Below are 21,266 nucleotides of genomic sequence, written 5' to 3'. Positions count from 1 at the left end.
TGTGACAAACACTTCTACAAAATGGCTTCCCCAGAGAAGACAGCTGCTAAATGAAGACAAACGGCTCCTGGGGAAACTGTCTTGCCCCAAAATGAGGGGGCTGTATGATGCAAGAGACATTTTCCTCTTCTCTTTTAATTTCTCTCCTTTCAAGACTTTTCATTCTCTGCTTTCAAGACTTTGAGGCATATTCTCTGTGCAGTACAGCCAGAGAGAGGCACCGAGGGGTTCATAAAGTCTGCCTGACTTCAAGATTCTGCAATGATGGAAGCCCTCACTTCTAAGAGCTTATCTGACCCCAAACCCCTTCTTCAGTGCCACTGGGGTGTGACCACCACCCGTCTCAACTCTTTGAAAGAGCCTGGGTTTGGTTCTGGAGTCCAGTGGCAAGCCTGTCTCAATGCCTGTTCCGTCCTTGTTGGAGCAATGCCAATCACTGAACTCTTTGCCTCAGTTTTTAAATCTACCAAGTGGGGATAACTATGCTGGAATTTACTGCCAAGCAAGACTCTGCCATGGGACAGTTTGTTCACTGGAAGTGCGGCAGCGTGGAGAAACCCCAGAACTAGGTTCTTATGAAGTCCTCGTGCTATTCCTCCCCTTCCACCCTTGCCTCCTCCTCGGATGAAGAAGGTGAGAAGATACTGGGCCTTTGTTCATCTGCCCATGCACTTTTGATTCAAGGAGTCCCCTTGCCCCTGGGGAATAGATTGTCCTTTTGGAGATAAATTTACTCAGTGCATAATTCAAATTATTTGCCACTTACTTGGCGTCACAAGCAGCCTCGTTCCTGTCCCAGAGGCAGAGGAGACACTGTCCTTCTCTCAGCATCAAAACCCCAGCTCAGGTTTCTCCCTCACAAAGCAGCCAGAGAAGGGAACCTATACTGCAAATCCTCCAGTGTGAGCCACAGCTTGAATTCCCACACCTCCAATGAGCAAACTCTCCTCCTCTGTCCTCACGGGCTTCTCCTTCAGCCCCTCCTGAGATCACAGTGGACCTCTGGCCTCAGGTCCCTCAGCTGACCCCCACGCCAGCACTGTACTCATCGCGTCTTGTCACTATTGTGTACTTACGGGGATACACAGATAATCTGGTGCCGAGACCGAAGGTCAGTTGCCTGCCATAGTTATTTGCACAGTGCTTCTGTGCTCAGCAAAAACTCACTAGTGCTTCCTCCCTGTGCCCCCAGAGCCTCTCCACACCACAAGAGACTCAGGACCTGGAACCGGCAGCTCTGGCTTTAGAAGACAAAAGCAGTCCCTTTTGTCTGTTGAGTCCTGAGAACAAAGGGAGTTTGGGAAGCAGCAAGCAATGGTTCTAAGACTTAGCCCAGTAAGCCATGTACGCATCGGGAAGGCTAGAACTCTGCATTAATCAGTCCTGTATTTTCACAGAGAGAGGCTCTGGAGGCTACAGAAAGCTTAAAAAGATTCTCTCATTCCTCCAAACGCCTGGAGGCAGAACTGCACTTCACTCACCCCTGACAGGAGGTGTCTATCTCCTTTCAAAAATTCTCTGGAGAAAGCGCTCTGGCTATGACTCCTGACAGCTCATTTCCACTGTTCAAAAACCTATTAAGAAGGTTTTACCACTAATGTGCTCCCTTCTGCAGTATCAGCTGCATCTTATGCTCTGTGTCCTGGCCAGGCTGGAGAGCGAGGCCCCTCAGTCTGGTCTAATACGTCCTTTCCCAGACTTAGAGATGGGCAGTGCCCACCTGGCCCTCACAGCTTCCCCCTGAAATACATGGTCCTCATTCACATTCGTGGACTTTGCTGAGCTTCTCTCTCCAGGCTTGAGAGCTTTGTCAGAGGCAAAGGAGTTTCAGGAACCAGATTTCTAGTGAGCATCACTGCCCAGAAGAGCAGGGCAATTTGAGACAGGTTAGCTTTCCTCTAAAGTCTCCCCTGTTTTTTGGTGATATGGAAGCCCCTTTTGGGAAAGAGGCTTCAGGTATCTTGGAGGGAGTTGTGCTGTTCTGGGGTCAAGTTGGTGGGTGGCCCCAAGAGCCTGGCTGTGCAGCTCTGCAGAAAACTTGCCCTTGTCCCTGTCCCTCTGACACTGCAATTTTTTTTTTATTGAAATGAGTCAGGGTTCTTTCTATTTTCAGTGTCAAATCCCAGGTGAAGAATTTCATAGAACAGGCTGACACACTCCACCCTCCCTTCTATTCCATCTCTGCTCCTGCTGCGTGACAGAGCCTTGACAGGAGAGCCCAAAGGGTGAAGCGAAAGCTCTGCCGTGCATCAGAGATGACCTATGTTATTATTATTAACGGCTGAGGTTTAATGATGGCTCCCTGTGTTCTGGGCACTATGCTAAATATGTGAACTGTATTATTTCATTTGAATGTCACAATAATTCATCAGGGGAGATGTATTTTTATCTTCATATTATGGATGGAAAAGCTGAAACTCACCCCAGATTACTCAGCTGGTTAAGGAGTAGAACACAAATTTGAGTTCGGATATTTTGTCTCTAGAGCTGATGCTGTAGTGCCCAGCCCATCATTGCTGCAGCTTAAAATGTCTAGGAGGGCAAAGGGCATTCCACAGAAGTCTTAGGATGGGACTCAGTGCTGAGCCTCATGATCCAAGAAAGATATTTATTTTTCTTAATCCAGATGTACAAAGTCCTCCTGGTTCTTTCCAGTTATTTAAATTGTAGCAGAGATCAGAATTAGATGTGAGAAAGTACTTTCAGACAGCAAGGGTTGCTAGGTTTTGGAACTGATTACAGAGAAGAAGCCTGAGGACTTTTCTGCTCTTGACCATTAGACAGAACCAAAGTGCATCCCACAGGCCCAGGGAGCCTGCTAGAAAGTCTAGTCAAAAGTGCTGGGGTACTGGGTTCCCTAGAGCTCCCTCCTAATGTCCTCAGTGGCTTCAACATTGTTTATGTCTTTATTCCCTGCCCCTCCCAGCTCCCATCTCATTTTAAAGCAGGGGAGAGAAACAGCTCTTTTTTGGCCTGAGGAAAGAATATTAATAAAGAGCCCAAGCAGATGCATAAGATTAAAGTATTTTTCAAGCTAATGATTTGATTGATTTCCCCTAAAGGCCCAGGCTAAGAAGAAGGCAACTTACTCGGCTTCACCGTGAGCATGGTCCCGTCCCCAAAGGTTAATTTGCCTGCATTGGTGTTACACAGTGCTCTGTGCTTTTGCAATAACCTTGACTGGAGCCTCTAAGAAGACAGGTGGAGGTGGGGGAGGCAGGCAGGAAAACAAAACCTGAAATGACTGCCCATGGCCAAAACAATCTCCCTGTAATTAGGTTAGAGTGTGGGAGGAATACTGATAACCAGCCACTTCCTGGCTCTGTCCTATTTGCCAGAATTTTCCTTGAAAGAACGACTCTTAGAGAGAACTCCTCCTGGGAAATTCAGAGTGGCTGTGGCCTGTCTCTTGGGGCTGAGTCTTGTTACTCCCACAGGCCTTTTGTCTGTTTTCACCAAGTTCTTGCTTCCCCACCTCCTTACTTTCCCTGCACCTTCCCCCTCCTGGTGGTTCATGTATTTTCTCAGGGAGAGACTACATGGATATTAAAAGCCCAAGCACAATGCCTCAGGGAACATGCGCATTGATAACCTTGTTTTCCGACTGCTACCCCAAACCACACAACACAAACCAAGCAAGGAAAACACCACCTGTGTTTTGACAGCCTCTGCATGAGGGAGGGTGGGCTTCTTTCAGGAGATAATTAGCAAGAGGGACTTACTTGGTGGGAGTGAGAGTTTGGTGCCTTTCCCAAGAGTGAGCTGGTTCCTCCCAGTGCCTGGCAGACACAGATTTTCCTTTCTTTGTGAAAACTCCACAGATGCTGAGGGAATCAAACTCCACACACGGAGCAGGGAAGAAAGTGACATTGAAGGGAAGGGTCAGGGGCAATGTTGTCTTTATCCTTACTTGGAGTTGCTTACAATAAGAGCATTTTATGTATTACACAGAAAAACTAAAATTTGTTACTAGTTAAAAATTAAATAGACATCCACAATGGATTTAAAAGTCACCCCTTAGCCCGAGACAACCCTTTCTGTACTTCTCCAGGTTCTCTCGAAGGCTTTGGACTCCTGGGGCCAGGGGAAGGAGCTCCCTTGGGATGTGTGGTCAGGGAAGCAAGGCGGTGAGGCACAGTACAGGGTAGGTCTGGCCTGGGCTTGCCCATAGCTCTCTGGCTGGAGTTTGGTTTACAGTAGTTTGACTGCGGTGTCTTCCTGCTTAACCCTAGTGACTTAGCTCTAACAGACACGACCTCTCTCCTGTGCTTGAACAGAGGACCTCATGTATGCTATATGCACTCCTGAGCTACATCTCCAACCCTAACAGACCTTTGATGGGGGCAGAGGGTTCCCATGAGCACTGAAGGTCAGAAGCCATTGCTGATGAAGGTTAGAGCTGGCTAGGCACTTTCAACCATAGAAAGTCTTCCTTTCCTAAGACAAGCTCTCCACTTCCTGGATTCCCACGGTGACCATCTTTCTATGCACCCCACACCCCCCAGTGCCTGGCCCAGTGTTTTTCTTGGGCCCTTCTTCTTGTTAATCATTTTTTCCCAGTAGAATCATCCAGAAGTCTCCCCATTTAACCATAGCTGTTATTTTCCCTTTGAGTCCTTATCTCTAACCCTTACACATGACAGTGTAATAAAAACATGTCTGGCTTTGCCTGTCTACCCTGACCATAGAGTTTCCATAGATGGATCTGTGATCCAGGAAGGCGTTTCTGAGCTCCCTGAGAATGTCCAAGCCATTGTTAGCCTGAGAAAACTATCCTAAAGGAAATCCCTGGTCCCAGCCTTGTGATGAACATGTTGCTGGGTCTGAATAGACCACAGATATGGAAATGAGGAAACGACTGAGAGAGGGCTGTGGAGTGAAGGGGCTCCCGCTCTTCCTCTCTGTTGTCTCTTAGAGAAGTTGTGTCCTGCCCATCCCTGGAACAAGGGACATGATGAAGCATGGGGACAGAGGGCCAGGACACCAGCAAAGGCCAAACACAGAAAGTAGACCTTTCATAAAGGATGGGTGAGAGATTGTGGGAGTCATAAAACAAAGCAAAACAAAACAGAGCCAAAAATCACATTGATTGTACAGTCAGCTGGGGACAATGGTGGTAGGGTGGAGTGGGGTGGGGAGACTTGAAAACGGATTCTGGACAAAGTTTCTTGATTTTCCTTTCACTCCTTGTAAACAATGAAAAATCTCTGTGTTAGCTGGAAGAGTGGGAGCATTTTCTTCTGCAGTAGAGGCAGAGGATGTGGTATTTGGCTGAGCCGAGGAGTGCCCTGGACCTGAGGGCTGCCCTCTTCTCTCAGAATGTAAGAAACTTTCCCACACAACACTCAACACACCTTCAGCTCAGTGGGAGACAATGTCGGAATGTTAGAGAATAGAACAGCACTTACTAGGGAGAACATGAAGCCGGGTCCCTTTTCCAAAGACGATTTTGTAAGCGTTTGAGTCACACTGTGATAGGGACCATACCCAAAACTTCTAGTGACAGTTTTTGGGAAAGCTACATATCCCTCAATGGATATTTTACCTTCATGGGACTTAACAGATCCCACATTGCCTCTTTGGCTGTAACAAGCAGTCCCCATTACCTATTTGGCCATCACTCTCTGTCTCCTCATTATTTTGCCTGAATTTTTTGCTGCTTATTGACCACATTTGACACTGAGAGTGAATTATAAATCAGCAGCTCAACAAACTCCTTTAGGATCTCAAACACAGTTCTGTTATTGCTGGCAAAAGGAATCTGGCAGGCAGCCCTCTCTCCAGAGCCTCAACAAGGATGTGGAAAGGAAGGGGCAGCTTGGGTCCGGCTCACTTCTCACCTCGCACTCAGCACTGAGATGTAAGCTTGGGAACAGCCCCATCACCAACCCCTGAGGACACTCTCCTTGAGTCAAGCAAATACCTGTTGTGCCCATTATAACCTTCCCTAGCTGGGGGCACGGAGACCACTCATTTTGACTCAGAGGGATTCTTGGTTTTGGGGAAATGTATGTATGTAGCGCATGGATATTCTCTTACCACTAAGAGATGCTCATTAACTCTGAAAAGACATGCTTGGCACTCAAAGAACAAGTTCCATTGTTTCTCTCCTCCTCGTCCACCTCGACCCCACAGATGCACCTCATCACAGTCATTGAAAGAGATCGACATGAGATAGTTAAACTGTCAGCTCGGAACAAGATCAGTGAGCCAGGAAGCCCCTTCTCTGCCTCTCAGCAGTCCCCCAGCAAAGCACTAGAAGACAAACTACCCCTAGTTTAAATCTCCCTGGTTGCTTATTCTAGAGTCACAGGCATACCTGTTGTGGGCTTTAATAACCTGGCCAGGTTATAACACTTGCCTCTTAGTATTTATTGTCTGACATTTGTGTGGCTCTTAGCTCCTCAAATAGCAATGTGGAGAAAACTGACACCCTAGAAACACCCCTCGGAGTGCCAGGCTCCTGAATTCCTTTCTCCATCACCCCTCCAATGAGATACATTTATAAGTTTTTATCCTACAAGGAGGCATTGATTATTGAACAAGAATCTGTCATGCCTGTCACTTTTTCCATGATAAATTCCCCTTCAGATATTCACAAAACCACCCTGAACAATCTGCTGCTCTCTGAATGGCTTTTTCGGCCCCACTGGATTTGAACAGCGAGGCTGCGTTTTTAGTGGAATTTGATGTGGATGATGAGAGCAGATGTGAGCATTTACCAAAGCAGGACAGTACATGGATTTCCTGTTAGACTTTTGAAGAATAAATATGTGTTAGACATGAGGGAGGAGAAGGCACATTATAAATATCATTAGCATTGAAAATGAGATAGACACTCATTTTTAATACAAGACAAGTTCTGTGGGCAAAATCATAATAAACACACAAATCATTGCAGACTGTAGTTTCGGAGATACCGAGGCTGTAAATTTCTCATGGTTTCAGTCTCTGCCTGGGAAAAGAGAGCCAGGCTAGTGTATTAAAGGTGATTTGGGCTGGCCTCGTTTCCTGTCTATTTATTATTATTGCTGTATTCTCAACATTATGAATGTTTCCTGTGTTAAAATGAACATTCACTTTAAGAAGGACGTTTGTTTCCTTAATAAATTACATCTCTGCTACAGTCACAGGATTTACCTGTTTGGTCAAATACAAGCAGAACATGGACACTTACTGGGCTTCACCGTCAGCTGCGTCCCACCTCCAAAGAAGAGTCTGTTATTGTTATTCCCACAGCATTTCCTGCCTTTGCTGAAACCCTTGGCAAGACCCAGCCAAACACACGGCATCACAGAGAGGAGGCAGTTAGACTCTGCTATGCTTTTTTGCTTTTCTTCTTTGTTTTCTGGAAATTTTACCGTAGGAATAAAAAGAGCGGTTATACTACATAAAGCCCAGCCATTTCTCCTTTAAAAAGGCCAGATTTACAAGCTTTTAAGACTCCTCCGCTCCAACATTTCTGAGCTGAAACCTACCCAAGATGAATCTAACAATTTGTTAACAGTTTTGTGTCCTGTGTGGGCTCAGCTTCAGATATGCGGGTCTGTTTTGGAAGGGAAATTAAGATGTGGTCTAAGGAAGCAAGTGCCCAGACAAGCTGACCGTGGAAACAAAAATGGTGTATTCCTATAATCCAGAGGGACGCTCAGCAGCCACAGAACCTTCTTAACTCACCTCTAAGCTTGACCTTGGCTCCATGGTCCTGTCCCTCCTTACTGATCAACTTATTTTGGAGCCTTCTCAGTGTACAATGATGCTTAAGTAATTATCTAGATATTTCCTGAAGAAATTCCACTATGGGCTGCCATATGGTTTCAGTCAGAAAGGGTTGGGAGTAAAAATCCATGATCTCTCTCAACCTTAGGAAGAGTCAGGCCTGAAATGACTGGAAGAAGTGACCATCTTCTACCATAAAAAAGCTTGTATAAGCAAGGACAATGGTCCCAAGAGCTCAATTATCTCCAACTGTACTTGGGCTGGGCTTTAATATGCATGACGTCATTTTATTGAAGGGAGAAGGCGAGCAGTCCAGGCAGGGACAGCTGGCTTTCTGTAAGGTTAAAAGTAGGGATTCCCTGACAGCATTTAAAGTCTGGAAGGACAGCAGTGACTTTATCCCAGCCCCAGGTAACTGTGATGTTGATTCATCATGTTTGAGGAAGGTTCAGAATAGATTTTATTGTCCCCTTTTTAGACAGGAAGAAACAGGTGTCCGGAGTAAAGAGAAAAGACTCCTCCCAGGCAGAGGGAAGGGAAGAAATGCAGACAGCATTAGCCAGGTCACAGTTCAAAGATGGAGTTAACCTACTCCTCCCCTCCCAGTCATCTCATCAAAGAGGACTCTGGAGTCTCTACGGGAAGAAAAAAGGTATAGCTTAAGGAAGCAGATACAAAATTATATATAAACAATCCACAGAGAGGTCACTCTGCATAAGCTGATCACGACTATCAGTGGCTAGAAAGCCAGACCCAGAAACAAAGGCTCTGCAGCATGAGGAGAGGACTTCCCCACAATAGACTTCACAACCTCCCTAAGGTTTATCTGAAAATTAGCACAGTTTCCTCCTCCCTGGATGAGGTTGTCTTTCAGTAGAGTGTGTGTGTGGGGGTGTCCATCATTTTGTGACAGACAAAGGAGGACACAGCAGGCAACAAAGCCAGCCTTGGCCCTCCTTAGCAAAACTTCCTATTTTCCATGGCCAGGTCTAGCGCACAAATGCCATTACTCACGTACTTGTACTTGGCTTGACAGAAAGCAGAGTGCCGGTCCCAAAGATGAGCTTGTTGCCACTGCCCCCATAATTCACACAGCCCTACAGAGCCTTACAATAACTCCCAGGAAAGGCCGTGGAAGATGGGGTTAGAAAAGCGTGTGTCCTTTCATGTCAAGACTCTCTTAGCACCTCTGTGGCAGAAGTAAAGAACCAGAAACCCTTTAACCTCCAGATTCTTCTAACACTGACTTTTAGTTGATGTCTTTGTGAGGTCTGAGCTACAGCCCCAAACCCCGAGAAATCAACAAGTGGCCAGGAGCTTTGTAGGCATTTACTCTCCACAGAGGACGGTGGCCCAAGGTGAGCATGTCAGGAAAGCTGCAGCCACACTGTGGTTTGCCTACTGGTCTTTGACCTTCCTCTCTTCTTTGAATTTATTTCCCTACCGGGATGGATTGGCTTGTCTTTGGGAAAGAATTCTAAACCTACCAGAGGGAATTAGGCACCCCCTAACCACTCTGCTATTTTAGAAGGCTAGTCAAGCATTATTCATTCTGGAAGCAAGCAGACCAAACAAGGGAGTTTGTGGCTGACATTGCCTCTCCCTGGGAGCGAAGACCCCATCGGGCTGAGTGCATTGTCTCCAGCAGGCTAGATTGTTCTTAAAAATAGAATTTGCATGCTACACGTCATGTATTATTCAGCTAGTGCCTCCTTTCTTACTGTCATATACCTGAGACTTACCTGCCTTTATAATTAGCTTGGTCCCAGAGCCCCAGATCAACCGATAGTTGTTATCCACACAGACACAAAAACCTTAACAAAAACACTCACTGTCCTTCTGGGGAGCCTATTAGAGATAAAGCCCAGATAAAAACTCCAGAGCGAAGCACATAAAACAATGTTGGAATATTGACTATTGAAGATTATGTGTTCGTTTAATTACATCTGATTCCCTTGCCCATTATAGATTCCAGACACAGATGAGAGAATCAAATGACTAACCATCCAAAGTCAGTCTTGGTCTCTCTGCATACAAGGAAGTGGAATTCACAACTGTTTTTAAATTAGAGAAGTTGAACTCACTTTATCTTCCCTGATACTCTAAATAAAACTGTAAATGAGAAATACATCATTTTCTTGGCATCCTAAGGCCTCTAGTGTCTCATTTCAGAAGAATTGTGTTCTCATACAGATGAAATGGATTTGTTTACAGAAGGTTGTGTCTGGCAGAAATGACATCTTGCGCTTCTGTGGACACAGCAGTCAGAAATATAGAGGGTGCCCCCAGAACCCAGTGCTAGGCAGGGTGCCCTGAACACACCACGTAAGGCTGGGGATTTATAGAAAACACCTTCAAACTGCTCCATGGCTTCAGAACTTACTTGGTGAAACTTGTAGTCTGGTCCCCACTCCAAAGATGAGTTTGCTGGTAGTGGAAGACACAGTGATACCAAGGTCTACAAAAACCCCTGGCCCCACTGCTCTTTCTGTTTGTGGTAGCAAATGACTATGAGGAGCAGAGGTTTGGGTACAGTAAAGCTCCAAATGCCGTTTCATCTCCTGAAAATGTCCATGGCTTGTGCTTATTGTGTTTCTAATCAACAAGCTAACAGCGGGAGAGGATTCGCCCGTGAAAGCGGAAGGCACATCTCAAGCTCTATGCCCAGTTCTGAGGTTTTTGGCTGGACTTAAATTATTTAACTCTTCTGCTCATCAACTTTTCTGCCTCTGAAACACGTTTGATGACACGTGGTCCCTTTGATTTTATTAGAGAAAGAGTGAAGATAAGAAGGGCTGCGGGTGCAGTGGGTCACAGCGCTACCGTGGGTTAATGCATTCTGAAGAATGCGGGGAAGACACGCGTGTTCAAGTCAGGGTACTATTAACCTGAATAACAGGGAATACATTGGCTGAAATGTGTTGTCAAAGCTACTAAGACAAAAACTTTCTTAGTGAGAAATAAAGGAGACAATGTCTGTCTTGTGTATCTTTCACAATACATTTGGTAGACACAACCACTTCATCAACCAGAAAAGACAGGCTTGGAAAAAGGCCATAAAATTGGGAGTCTAAGGATGGGACAGAAGACATGACTGTCCTCACAGCAGTGATGAGGATAGACTAAGTACCCACACCGGCTAGTCCCCTTGGCTGTTGGCAGCATTAAAAGGAATTAGGCTAAGTGATTTTTAAAAGTGAACTTGACATTTTGAGTACTTAAACTTGACCCTTTTAAGAATTAAACTGGCTGTGTCTGCAGACCCAGAAATCATATCCTACCAGGGAATTGCTGTAAACTCATGGGACAAGAGAAGATACACTTACATGGTTTAACAATCACTTTTGTTCCTGGTCCATATTGCAGTGCACCCCCAAAGCCAGTCTGCCCACAGTGGCTGAGTCTACTACAAAAACCTCTTCAGAGCCACACAGAGTCCAAGGTGGCAGCTAAAACTGCTTAGGCCTGAGAAGACTTGGGCATATGGATTACAAAAGAGGTGCTATTCCTTATTCCTGAGGCTTTCCTCCTCCCGACCCTGCCCAGTCTTCTAATAGGCACCTAGGAACCATGACACTGCCTGCACAACCATAGGGGCTCTGCTGAAGGTCACCAAAGAGGACTCTCCCAGGTCCCCCGGTCATTTGAGAACCATTCAGGGGGTCAAGGAACTGCTTAGAAATACAGCAGGCTTGCCAAAGAGCGAGGCAGTGGTATGTGCTTGGGTTGTGGCTGGGCATGGTAGACAAAGTCAAAGGAGAATGAAAACATAGGGTTAGAGATGAAGGCACCAGGGTTGGACTGGGAGATGGCGGGAATAAGACATTAGACACACTAAGTGCTAAGAGCTAGATAGTAGGCACACTAAGAGCTGATGCCCGCCTCGCCGTTCTTTGCTTTGTGAGTACACATATTTCTAGGAGGGCGGCTCCTGGCTGTCAGCGGCCCTCACCTATTTAGATTCTTCTTGGGCAAGTTCAATGCGGCTGGGAAACCCACCACACACGCATCGACCACCTCCCATCTTCTTCCTGTGTTACCAAACCATCCACCAAGTGTTCTACATGAGTGGCTTGGAACTGCAGCCACAAAAGACTCTCAGAATCCGTCTCTCTCCTCTTAATTAGGCTGTCAATCTGTTTAGCTAATAAGTCGTATAAAGTGCCTTAATCTCTTCCGTGGAAAAGAGTCATATAAATGCAAACTAGCAGCAGCAGCCAGTCACATGGCCTGCTGCACGGCTTGTCTTGGTGTGAAGAGATGCTGTTTGGAAGGAAGCCTTTCTGTGAGGGGAGGCCGGGCAGGAAAGCGCAGCAGCGTTTGTTTTGATTAGGCCAAGTCTACGTGGCACAAAGTGAAACAGATTCGGCAATTACTTAGGTAATGTGACAGTCAATTCAAGCAATGTGAACCCAGAGAAGTTGGCTTAGAGGGGAGCCTAACTATTTGGATCAGCTACTGGCATTAATCAAATTAACCGGACATTGGTGGCGTACAGACACGCACTGATAAATGCACCCAGATTGGGCTCTAAAAGGCTTCTGTTTTATAAACTTAGCGTTAAAACTGGCTAGATGTTTGGACCTGTTCTCTGCTTTGGCACTGCCCTTGACCTTCCCCACTTATTCCTAGAATACCTGCCTTACATTACACTGCAAAGGTAAGAGTGACCTCTCCCCGGAGAGTCTTAGCAGGTGAGCTCTGGAGTCTCATTTAGAACCTCATTAGTCTTCCTGGCTGAGAGAGCCCATTGCAGATGAAGGGCATTTTCTCAAGTGGTAAAGGACTTATGAGGAATAATGGTTAGTCCTGATCTAGTCCCAAAGACGAGGCTGCTTGTCCAGATGTTGGCACGGTGTTTCTGCCCTGTTTAAAGCACCTTCTCCCTCCGCTAGATGTTCTCCATCACCAGGGTCACGCTGGACACATTTGGACCCCTACTTAGTCAAAATCACTTTGTTAAAAACATGCGGTATTATGTTTCCTTTAACAAAAAAAGCCAACAACAAAAAGCCCCTTAGTTTTTCAATGGAAAGCTGGCCAATTTTCACACTATTTCTCCTTGTAGGACAGACAATGCTTGAAGAATCTTGGAGGTTACAGCTGTGGTTTTTACTTTAGAATACTACTATGATAAAAAGCAAAACAACCCTTTCTTTTCTGTGAGTCAGTCAAACTTACAGTCCCTCTACCATAGCTAGAAATTTCAGAGCCAACTCACTGCAAATCTTTTCTGCCTTGGCCACAAGCTGAAACCAAACAGGCAGTGAAGATCTTGCCAGTTACTTTACATGACTTCTACTTCATAAAAGGAAAATAAAACCTGAAACCAAGAGTTTTTAGTTAGAAGTAGAAAGGCAAGGAAGACTAATAAAACCGAGCTGAAGCGATAGCTGTGGCCCGCAGGGGACCGTCCAGACCCACCTGGCTGCACTTGTAAAGTTGTCCCTAGCCCAAAGACGAGATTCCTGTTGTTGCTATTTCCACCCCAATGCTATGCTTTACAAAAACTGTCAGAGTGGCTCGTCCTTATCTTTCCTTCCTTTCTCCAGCAGTCTAAGCTAGCCGCAGTGAGAAGATACTAACCAGGGCACTCACTGTAGGCTCAACATTGTAAAAACATCTCGAAGCTGTTAGCTGTTAATGTCATGACATCTTGGAAAGCTGGTTACCACCCTGCCCCCACTGTACAATGGGAGAAAGTGAGGTATAAAGAGAATGACAACCTGGTTAGACACAGCAAAAGGGGAAGTGGGTCCCACGGTGCTCCTGAACATCCCTAGAGAGAATAGCTTCTCAGGAAAAGCCAGAGTTACAGCAAAATCTGCTTCTTTTATGGTATGTCTAGCAAGATCACAATAAGGCTCCAAGCCACAAAAAATACAGGCCGTAAGGTCTATGGGGAACCTTTGATGGGGAAGTGTTCCCTGCATGGTCCCTGACTTGGAGATGACCCCAAGTCATGAGAATTCCCAGAAGCACTTGGCTGGTGAGAAACAGTATTGACCAATAGCCCATGTGGAGGGTGGAACAAGATGTACAGACAGTTTAACTTTCTCCAACATTCAGCGCTCCCTGGCAGCCCTTCTGAGATGGGACAGCCCAGTTTCCCTGTAAAAAGAGCCGCACACTCCACCTGCCTTCCTACCACAGCCTTCTTGATTCCTTGATCTAGTTATTTTGATTAAGCAATCAGCAAGAACCCAGCTTCAGTGGGCAGGAGAGAAATACCAACTATAAGTGGATATTTTAACATTCAGAGTGGAAAAGAAGGAGATTCTGGGATTTTTCAAATGGTACAGACAGTGAACATGAAGACTTACTTGGATTTATTGCCAGACTTGTTCCCAAACCCCAAATCAGCTTACGGTCGCTACCAACATTACACAGTTATAGAGAGCTTTACAGAAATGGAGCAGCTAATATGGACCAGAAAATCCTTTCAATCTCCAAAACTGGAGGACATGCTGCTTCAGTTGGGACCCTGGCCAAGGAGGCTGTCGGGAAGACAGTTTATTATTGTGGCTAGTTCAGGGGACAGGCAGGGTGGAAGGGCTCAGCGGAGATTAAACACCTTCCTTCCACCTCTGGGACCAGATGCTCTCTGACCAGCACAGCAGGGAGCAGTGCAGTCTTGACCATGCTGCTTCAGGATTCTCCGACTCCAGTGCTCACCTCCCTGTGTTGAATAGTCTTTAGGTTCCCTTGTCAAAAAGGACAAGGAATCTAAATTCTCCAGTGCACTTGTTCCTATGCCACACAACTACACACGTGTCCACCTTCACACACACATAAGCTACATTCATACCACACAATCTCTGGATTAACAGAAGAATAAAGTTGAGTAGGGAAAGCAGAAAGCTGGGCTTGGTGCTATGGCTTCTCTTTGAAATGAAGGCGCTGGTTATTAATACAGTGGAGATACTCACGGGGTTTGACCATTAACCTTGTTCCCCCTCCAAATGTGAGCTTGTCGCCTGCATTATTATTCACACAGTGATCCTCAGCTCAGCAAAAACCTCCTAGATGCTGAGCTAAGTTTCCCCTAAAGACCTGCTGGAAGGAGTGACGCTGTGAACATAGAGAATATTAAGTAATCGTCACAGTAATAAGCTGGCACAGAGACCTCGCACCAGCTTGGATTTCAGGTCTGTTTCCACACTGGACAAGTGAAGGGTGTTCTTTCTAAACATTCTAAAGAAGGCATTCCCATGCACAAGCCCAGAACACAGACTGTCAAAGTCCCAGCACATCTTCAGTATTCTAGATAATAATTCCCCAGGGTTCTGGACAAAATATGGACAGTTTATGCTCATGGTACCTAAGACTGTCACCACAGTGAGAGGGGCTGAAGGAAGCTGTCACTGACTCCCTAGCAAGAGAGGTCAGAGTGTTGATCCACCTTCCAAGGGTAGGGCCAGGTACTTCAGACCATGGTCTACAGCCAGCTCTTGGCACTTCTAGGAGGCTGGCTTGCTTCCTCAGCACCCAGGAGAGACAGTCACACACTTCTCTGCCTTGGAGTTTGCCCCTGATCACAGATATTCTCTGCCCTCTGCTTAGACGGTCACCAGAAAAAGGACTTTAGGACTTTCCACCTCTTATGATCCTTGCTCTAGGGGAGACCTCTTCATCCTCTTCATCCCTTCCCAGAGCTAGTGGAGCTCAGGAACTAGTCTGAAATCATTCCTGTATGACTAAGTAATTTCTTCCATTCTTTCTAAGTCCTCTGCTGTGGAGAAAGGAGGTACTCTTCCAATTTTAACAGTCTGAAAGAGAGTCAGATTCAAAAGCTCCAGGGTACACTATTCATGCCAAGTGTCAACGTGGCCTCCTCCGCCTTCCTCATTGTGTGTCAATCGGAGGATTCTGTGCTTAGCAGCTATTAATCAGAAATGGATCTCTCTCTCTCTCTCTCTCTCTCTCTCTCTCTCTCTCTCTCTCTCTCTCTTTCTCTCTGTATAAGAGACACAGAAACATAGATAATGCAGCAACTTATAAATTTCTGACTTGAATTTATCAAGGCCCATCAGCCCACGAACCCTCTTTTTTCCTCACACTCACGCAGAGGCTGACTTTTCTCTTCCTCCCACTTGTCCACTGGATCCCCTTACTCTGATCTTATTATTTTAAGAGAAGTTTACAATTTTTCACATCTCCTTGTGAAATTAGGTCTGGTTACATCTGTGCTGAATTTTCAGGCTACGTGATAGGAAACTCAAGTGCTTACAAACCTGTACAAGTCTGAGTGGGTATTAGCCAGGAAGTTTGCTGTGTGGACACAGGGCAGAGGTGTGGGTGCATGCAACTGTTCAGTGGAAACAGTTTGCCTGGGGCAGAGAGGTTAGTAAGGGGAATATCTGGAAATCACGTTAAAGTTCAGGAAGCGCCCAGGTTTCAGAGGGAATGATGGGCTAGGCAGTGAATATGATAAAAACCCTGAGATAAAACTGTGAGTGCCCAGACAGAGCAGCAGGTTAGACAGGGAGAGAGACACAAAGAGGGGCAGGAAAGGCAAGTGGAAAAGTGTGGACTGAGAATATCATTATAGAAGAAGAGAATGAAGAAGACAGGATTGCTATTTGAGAAGTCTCTTGAGGCCTCAGACATACCTTTCTGTTTGTTGCATTTTACAACAAAGTCTTAGTAGTACAGTCCCTGCTGACCATGAACCTGTGACCCTCCTGAACCCACCTCCCAAGGGCTAGGATTACAGATCTCCACTACCAAGCCCGGCTTCATTAGCATTCTTCTGAATAATGAGAAGTTCTCCACAGAGGTTCCTCAGAGCTCTTTTAACCCTTTCTGTTCAGAGTTGAGGGACCCAGAGCCTCTCAGATAGCATTAATTTTAGCCTCTGTCGTCATTTGTAATGAGTATTTATTCTGCTTACCCTGTCCCTTACATGTGAGCATCAACAATTTTGAAATCAAGTCTGTTTTGTCTGTACTACTTACTTGCTAGAACCTTCAGTCTGGTACCCGCTCCAAAGATGTATTTGTAGTTTCCTATGTTAGCCACAGTGTTCTGTGTCTCTACATAAACCAAGGTAAGGCTGCCATTGTGAAAAATTAATATCCAGCACTAGAACATGATAGGTACACCTTCACTGAGAGGACTCAATGCCATGTTTTCACAAAAGGAGTTTAGTTGGCATTGTATCTCAGTCTATGTAGAAAGTCCTTGTTCTTTCTGTTGGGTTTGAGTTCACAAAACCTCCCTCAATTTCATGCTACTACCCTGTGTGCTCATCAAACAAGAGAAGAGGCTGACTTAGCAAATGTCCTAGCACTCAAACCCTTAGCAGTTGCTTGAACTCTGCAAAAAATATTCTCCTTAGGATTCTCCCTGAGAGTCAGTTTATGATCCATAAAACAAACCATTGACATTATTTCACAGATAAATTTCATTTTAGATTCCAAACAGTATTGGCAATTAGCTGGAGTCCCTTCTTGATTGATGTCTTTTTCTGAAAGCTTTTTGATTATTAGCAATAGTGAAATCTACTTTCCAAGGATGAAGCCATCATGGTTGCTACAGGAAGAAAAGGGTGTGTCCTCTGGGGGCTGTTTCAGAAGAGGAAATGGGCAGTGGTCATGCTTGGGAAAGTGCAGACCACTTTAAGCTGGGTGCTTTGGCCACTCACCCACCAGAGTGTACAAGCGCTGCTATCAACACAGAGTCTTATCCCTGTATTGTTTCACGCACTGAAGGGAATTGATGAAATATTACAAAAACACAATGAAGTGGCAGCCACTTCTGTAAAATGTGTGTCTGCATGGAAGATACTTATTTCTGTAATTCTAACAGAAAAAGACAAAACAAAACAAAAAAGCAACCCAAGCAATTAATGGAAACCCTACCAACCCTGGAAGGGTGGGTCGCCTGTAAATCTTCCATATTGCTTCCATTTGCCCATCTCTATAATGCTCTCCCCGACAACTTACAACTCACAGTCTACTGCTTCATCACACATAACCCTGTGGAGATGGGAAGATGTCTACACCACTGGGGCCCTCAGTCTCTCTCATAGGACCGACTTAGCCAATGACGTACAGCGGTAAAATTGTCCTAGGCTGAAGAGGAGTGCTGTCCAAAGACAAACAATCCATTGATGTGACAAAGCTAGGGTCGTCCTCTGTCTAGAGAGAGTTCCATGGTTTGGCCACTTGCTCAGAATGAGAAATCCAGGAACTGCGCTGCCGTCTGTGCCCCCACCCGTGCTCAGCCCACTTGCGTTACTTCTCAGTTCTGCTCAGATGACATGGCATAAGCCCGATTGGGCCCTCACCGCTTATCTGTTGAGGACACGCTTCCTTGGCTACACACTGCTTCTCAGCAGACCCTTTCCATTCGCTTGTTTCCATCTCTATCACAGAGCTTTGCTTCTTATCTCTGCCTTTTCCCCAAAGCCATAATGTGCTTTGTGGACCTTGGAGAGAAACACTGATTGCAGTATTAGTATAATTCATCAAACTGCCCGTAGACCCGATAACCAAGTCCAGCCTCCAGGGAGACATGTATTCATATCTTGCTCACACATCCGACATAGTTAACAACTGCATGCTAAACGAAGCAATTAAATTTAGCTGTGTTTCAACAGGCCCCAGTAGATTTCTTTCCAGAAAGGATAATTAGTTAGCCACAGGAACTTAGCGGGTGTGACCAGCAAGGAGGTGCCTTTGCCAACATGGAGCTAGTGTTTGAGACCTACAGCACATTCTCCTGAAATGACTCCCTCATCAAATCTCCTGCCATGGCCCTTACAGAAGCTAGTATCTAAAAGCCGATCACCCAGAGTGATAGATCACGGCTCACTGAGGAACCTCTTCCACAACACCATCGCTGAAACTACCACTGTGCCCCATGATCAAATGGGCCCTTACTCCTGAGGAAGTACCATCCTGGGAACGGGGGCCTTCTAAAGTTAGGAAGCTCAGAGTTTGCTTCCATCCAGCACAGGGAAGTACCAGTCTGGACTGAGAACCGCCAGGGGTGTTCTGGTGAGTTTGTGGGTGATGTAAGACGGGAGAACCCCATCCCCTCTAAAGTGCACTTCAGTTACACACTGGTGCGGTCTTTGGAGTCTTTAACACTTACTTGACTCAACCGAGAGTTTAGTGCCTTTCCCGAAGGTTAGCTTTCCTATGCCTCCTCCAGAGTTCACAGTCATTTGGGGCCTTACAATAACCAGCAGGCAGGAAGGATGGGAAGAGACCTCATCTTTCCCTCTAGTGGAAGCCTCACTCCTTGCGGCCTTAGTTCCCAGGTTCTTGGCAAGCTTAGAGCATCCTCTAAAAATGAGTAACAGCCAGCTGTGAAGCTACAGCTGAGCTGGATCATAAACCACGAGCTTTCTGCAACAACAGTGAATTCTGATGGCCGCTCTTGCTGAAGACTTACAAAGACAATAAAAAGGTCAGGTAGAGGTGGTCAACTTAGGGGTCAGAGAATGACAGTTTTTGGGCAGGTAGCACCATGCCTTCTCCAAAGGCAAAGGATTTGTTTTTTGTTTTTTTTTTTAACAAAGAATAACAGTAGAAAAAGCCAACCAACTAACCAACAGACAGAAACGTACTTCTCAAGTGAGGCAAATACAACAACCTTTACACGAAGGAAGCCAGATGCAGTCACACGGCCCTCAGAAGGTGTGTGTGTGTCTTTGTATTGAGGAAAACCTGGTTTTTGAATTGTTAGGTTTTAATTTTATCTTCTATGAACTTACATAAATCACCCTCAGCATTCCTGGATAGCCTGAGCTCATGAAAACAGAAAACAGTGCCATGAATTACTTTTTGACCAAATCTTTGGGATGGCCAGAACCCATTAGCTAACAGAGTTCCACAAGAACAAGAGCATTAGGAAGTTAGAAACACGGCTCTTGGAGGTGGTGCTGTGTACCCGCTGAAACTATACGGAACAGTAAAGCCACCCACACGTGCTGGCCTTAGGATGGGCTCAGTCCTCTCCTTACTTGGTTTTACTGTGAGTCTGGTTCCAGCTCCGAATCGCGGGGCATTGTTGCTATAGCCACAGTGATACACACTCTAACAAAAACGCCCTGGGACACTCCTGTAGTTATCTCTGAGGTAGGGGCGGGGACAGAGGAGCTGGCATGCCATACTATGCAGGGCTTTTCTGCAGGAATACCAGAGCTATCTGTCACACGTCCACACTGCGAGTGCCCGTATTTGTCAGGGCATTCAGCACACCTAACTGGAACTCAAATTGGTACTCAGAGACAGCTAATCAGCCTTCAAACAGGTCCCTGAACACTACCAAGCCAACAGAGCCCAAGAAATCATGCCCAGGTACACAGACTACCTTCTGTGGCTTGTGGCTTGTTCCAAAACTTCTATATTTATCTTCCTCATAGGTAAGAATGCTGAACCTCTTCTTCATCATTTTGTGCTAATTATCATCAGTGATTTCACAACTCATAAATAATGAGACAGCAGTGCATTGGAGGAAAAGATCCGTCATTTGCTTCTGTTCTCAGAGGGTCAAGGTTTTGCTTTGACTCCACCAAGAGCCCAGTAAGGTGGCCCTCCCAGAAGGCATGTGCACAAGGAAGCAAGCTCCCCCAGGGTCTCTGTAGAGTGCCCATTAAAAGATCACAGTAGCCTATTTCCCGCATTATACTCATCACCCTTGGGAAGTTGTCAGAGTGACTTGCTGCTCTCTGTTTGAGAGCTCTTTCACCCCGTTGCTAAGTGACAAGGTCCCGGCGATAAATTAATTTCCAGCCCTGCTGTTCCCAGGAAAACATGCAGTATGAGGAATTCTGAAGAAGCCTGGAGCAGAGGTTGCTCTCACGGTTGGAAGGGGAAGATGCAGCGACAGAAATCAAGATAGCATGAATAATAATTGAAGGCTGGTGTCCTCCATGAGGTCTCCTCCCATTAGAAGGCAGGGAGGACTATACACAGCCAGGACATCTATATAACACTCCTTTTCTTAAAGGAGTATTCAGGTAAGTTCCTGGTACCTACCAAGGCTGACCCGAAGTCTTGTTCCAGTCCCAAAAGTGAGTTTCCCGCCACCGCCGGTATTTACACTGTGAGACACTCCATAACAGAAACCCTATGCTGGACTTCCTAGCTGGTCTCCACTGCCTGCCTCAGAGTTCTCCCCATGGTGTCTTTGCAGACAGGAAAGCTTCCCTGAACTCTAAAGTATCAGCTTCTGTGAGGGCAGCGGGGCAGAGGGGCAGAGGGGCAGCGGGGCAGGGGGGCAGGGGGGCAGGGGGGCAGAGGGGCAGGGGGGCAGAGGGGCAGAGGTCAGGGGGGCATGAGACACTCCATAACAGAAACCCTATGCTGGACTTCCTAGCTGGTCTCCACTGCCTGCCTCAGAGTTCTCCCCATGGTGTCTTTGCAGACAGGAAAGCTTCCCTGAACTCTAAAGTATCAGCTTCTGTGAGGGCAGCGGGGCAGAGGGGCAGAGGGGCAGCGGGGCAGGGGGGCAGGGGGGCAGGGGGGCAGGGGGGCAGAGGGGCAGGGGGGCAGAGGGGCAGAGGTCAGGGGGGCAGAGGGCAGAGGGCAGAG

At 46.3% G+C, this 21,266-nt stretch overlaps 1 gene segment (V, D, J or C); it reads right to left on the bottom strand.

Annotated features, from left to right (window-relative positions):
* Positions 1–21,266, bottom strand: part of LOC142836109 (T-cell receptor alpha chain constant-like) — a 417,115-nt gene that overhangs the window by 31,776 nt on the left and 364,073 nt on the right. Inside the window, 1 exon segment of the C gene segment in view lies at positions 19,694–19,743. Within this exon segment, the coding sequence occupies positions 19,694–19,743 (50 nt within the window).

Source organism: Microtus pennsylvanicus, chromosome 15 (assembly GCF_037038515.1).
Source record: "Microtus pennsylvanicus isolate mMicPen1 chromosome 15, mMicPen1.hap1, whole genome shotgun sequence".
NCBI lineage: Eukaryota > Metazoa > Chordata > Mammalia > Rodentia > Cricetidae > Microtus > Microtus pennsylvanicus.
This window is presented reverse-complemented; position numbering and strand designations above follow the sequence as displayed.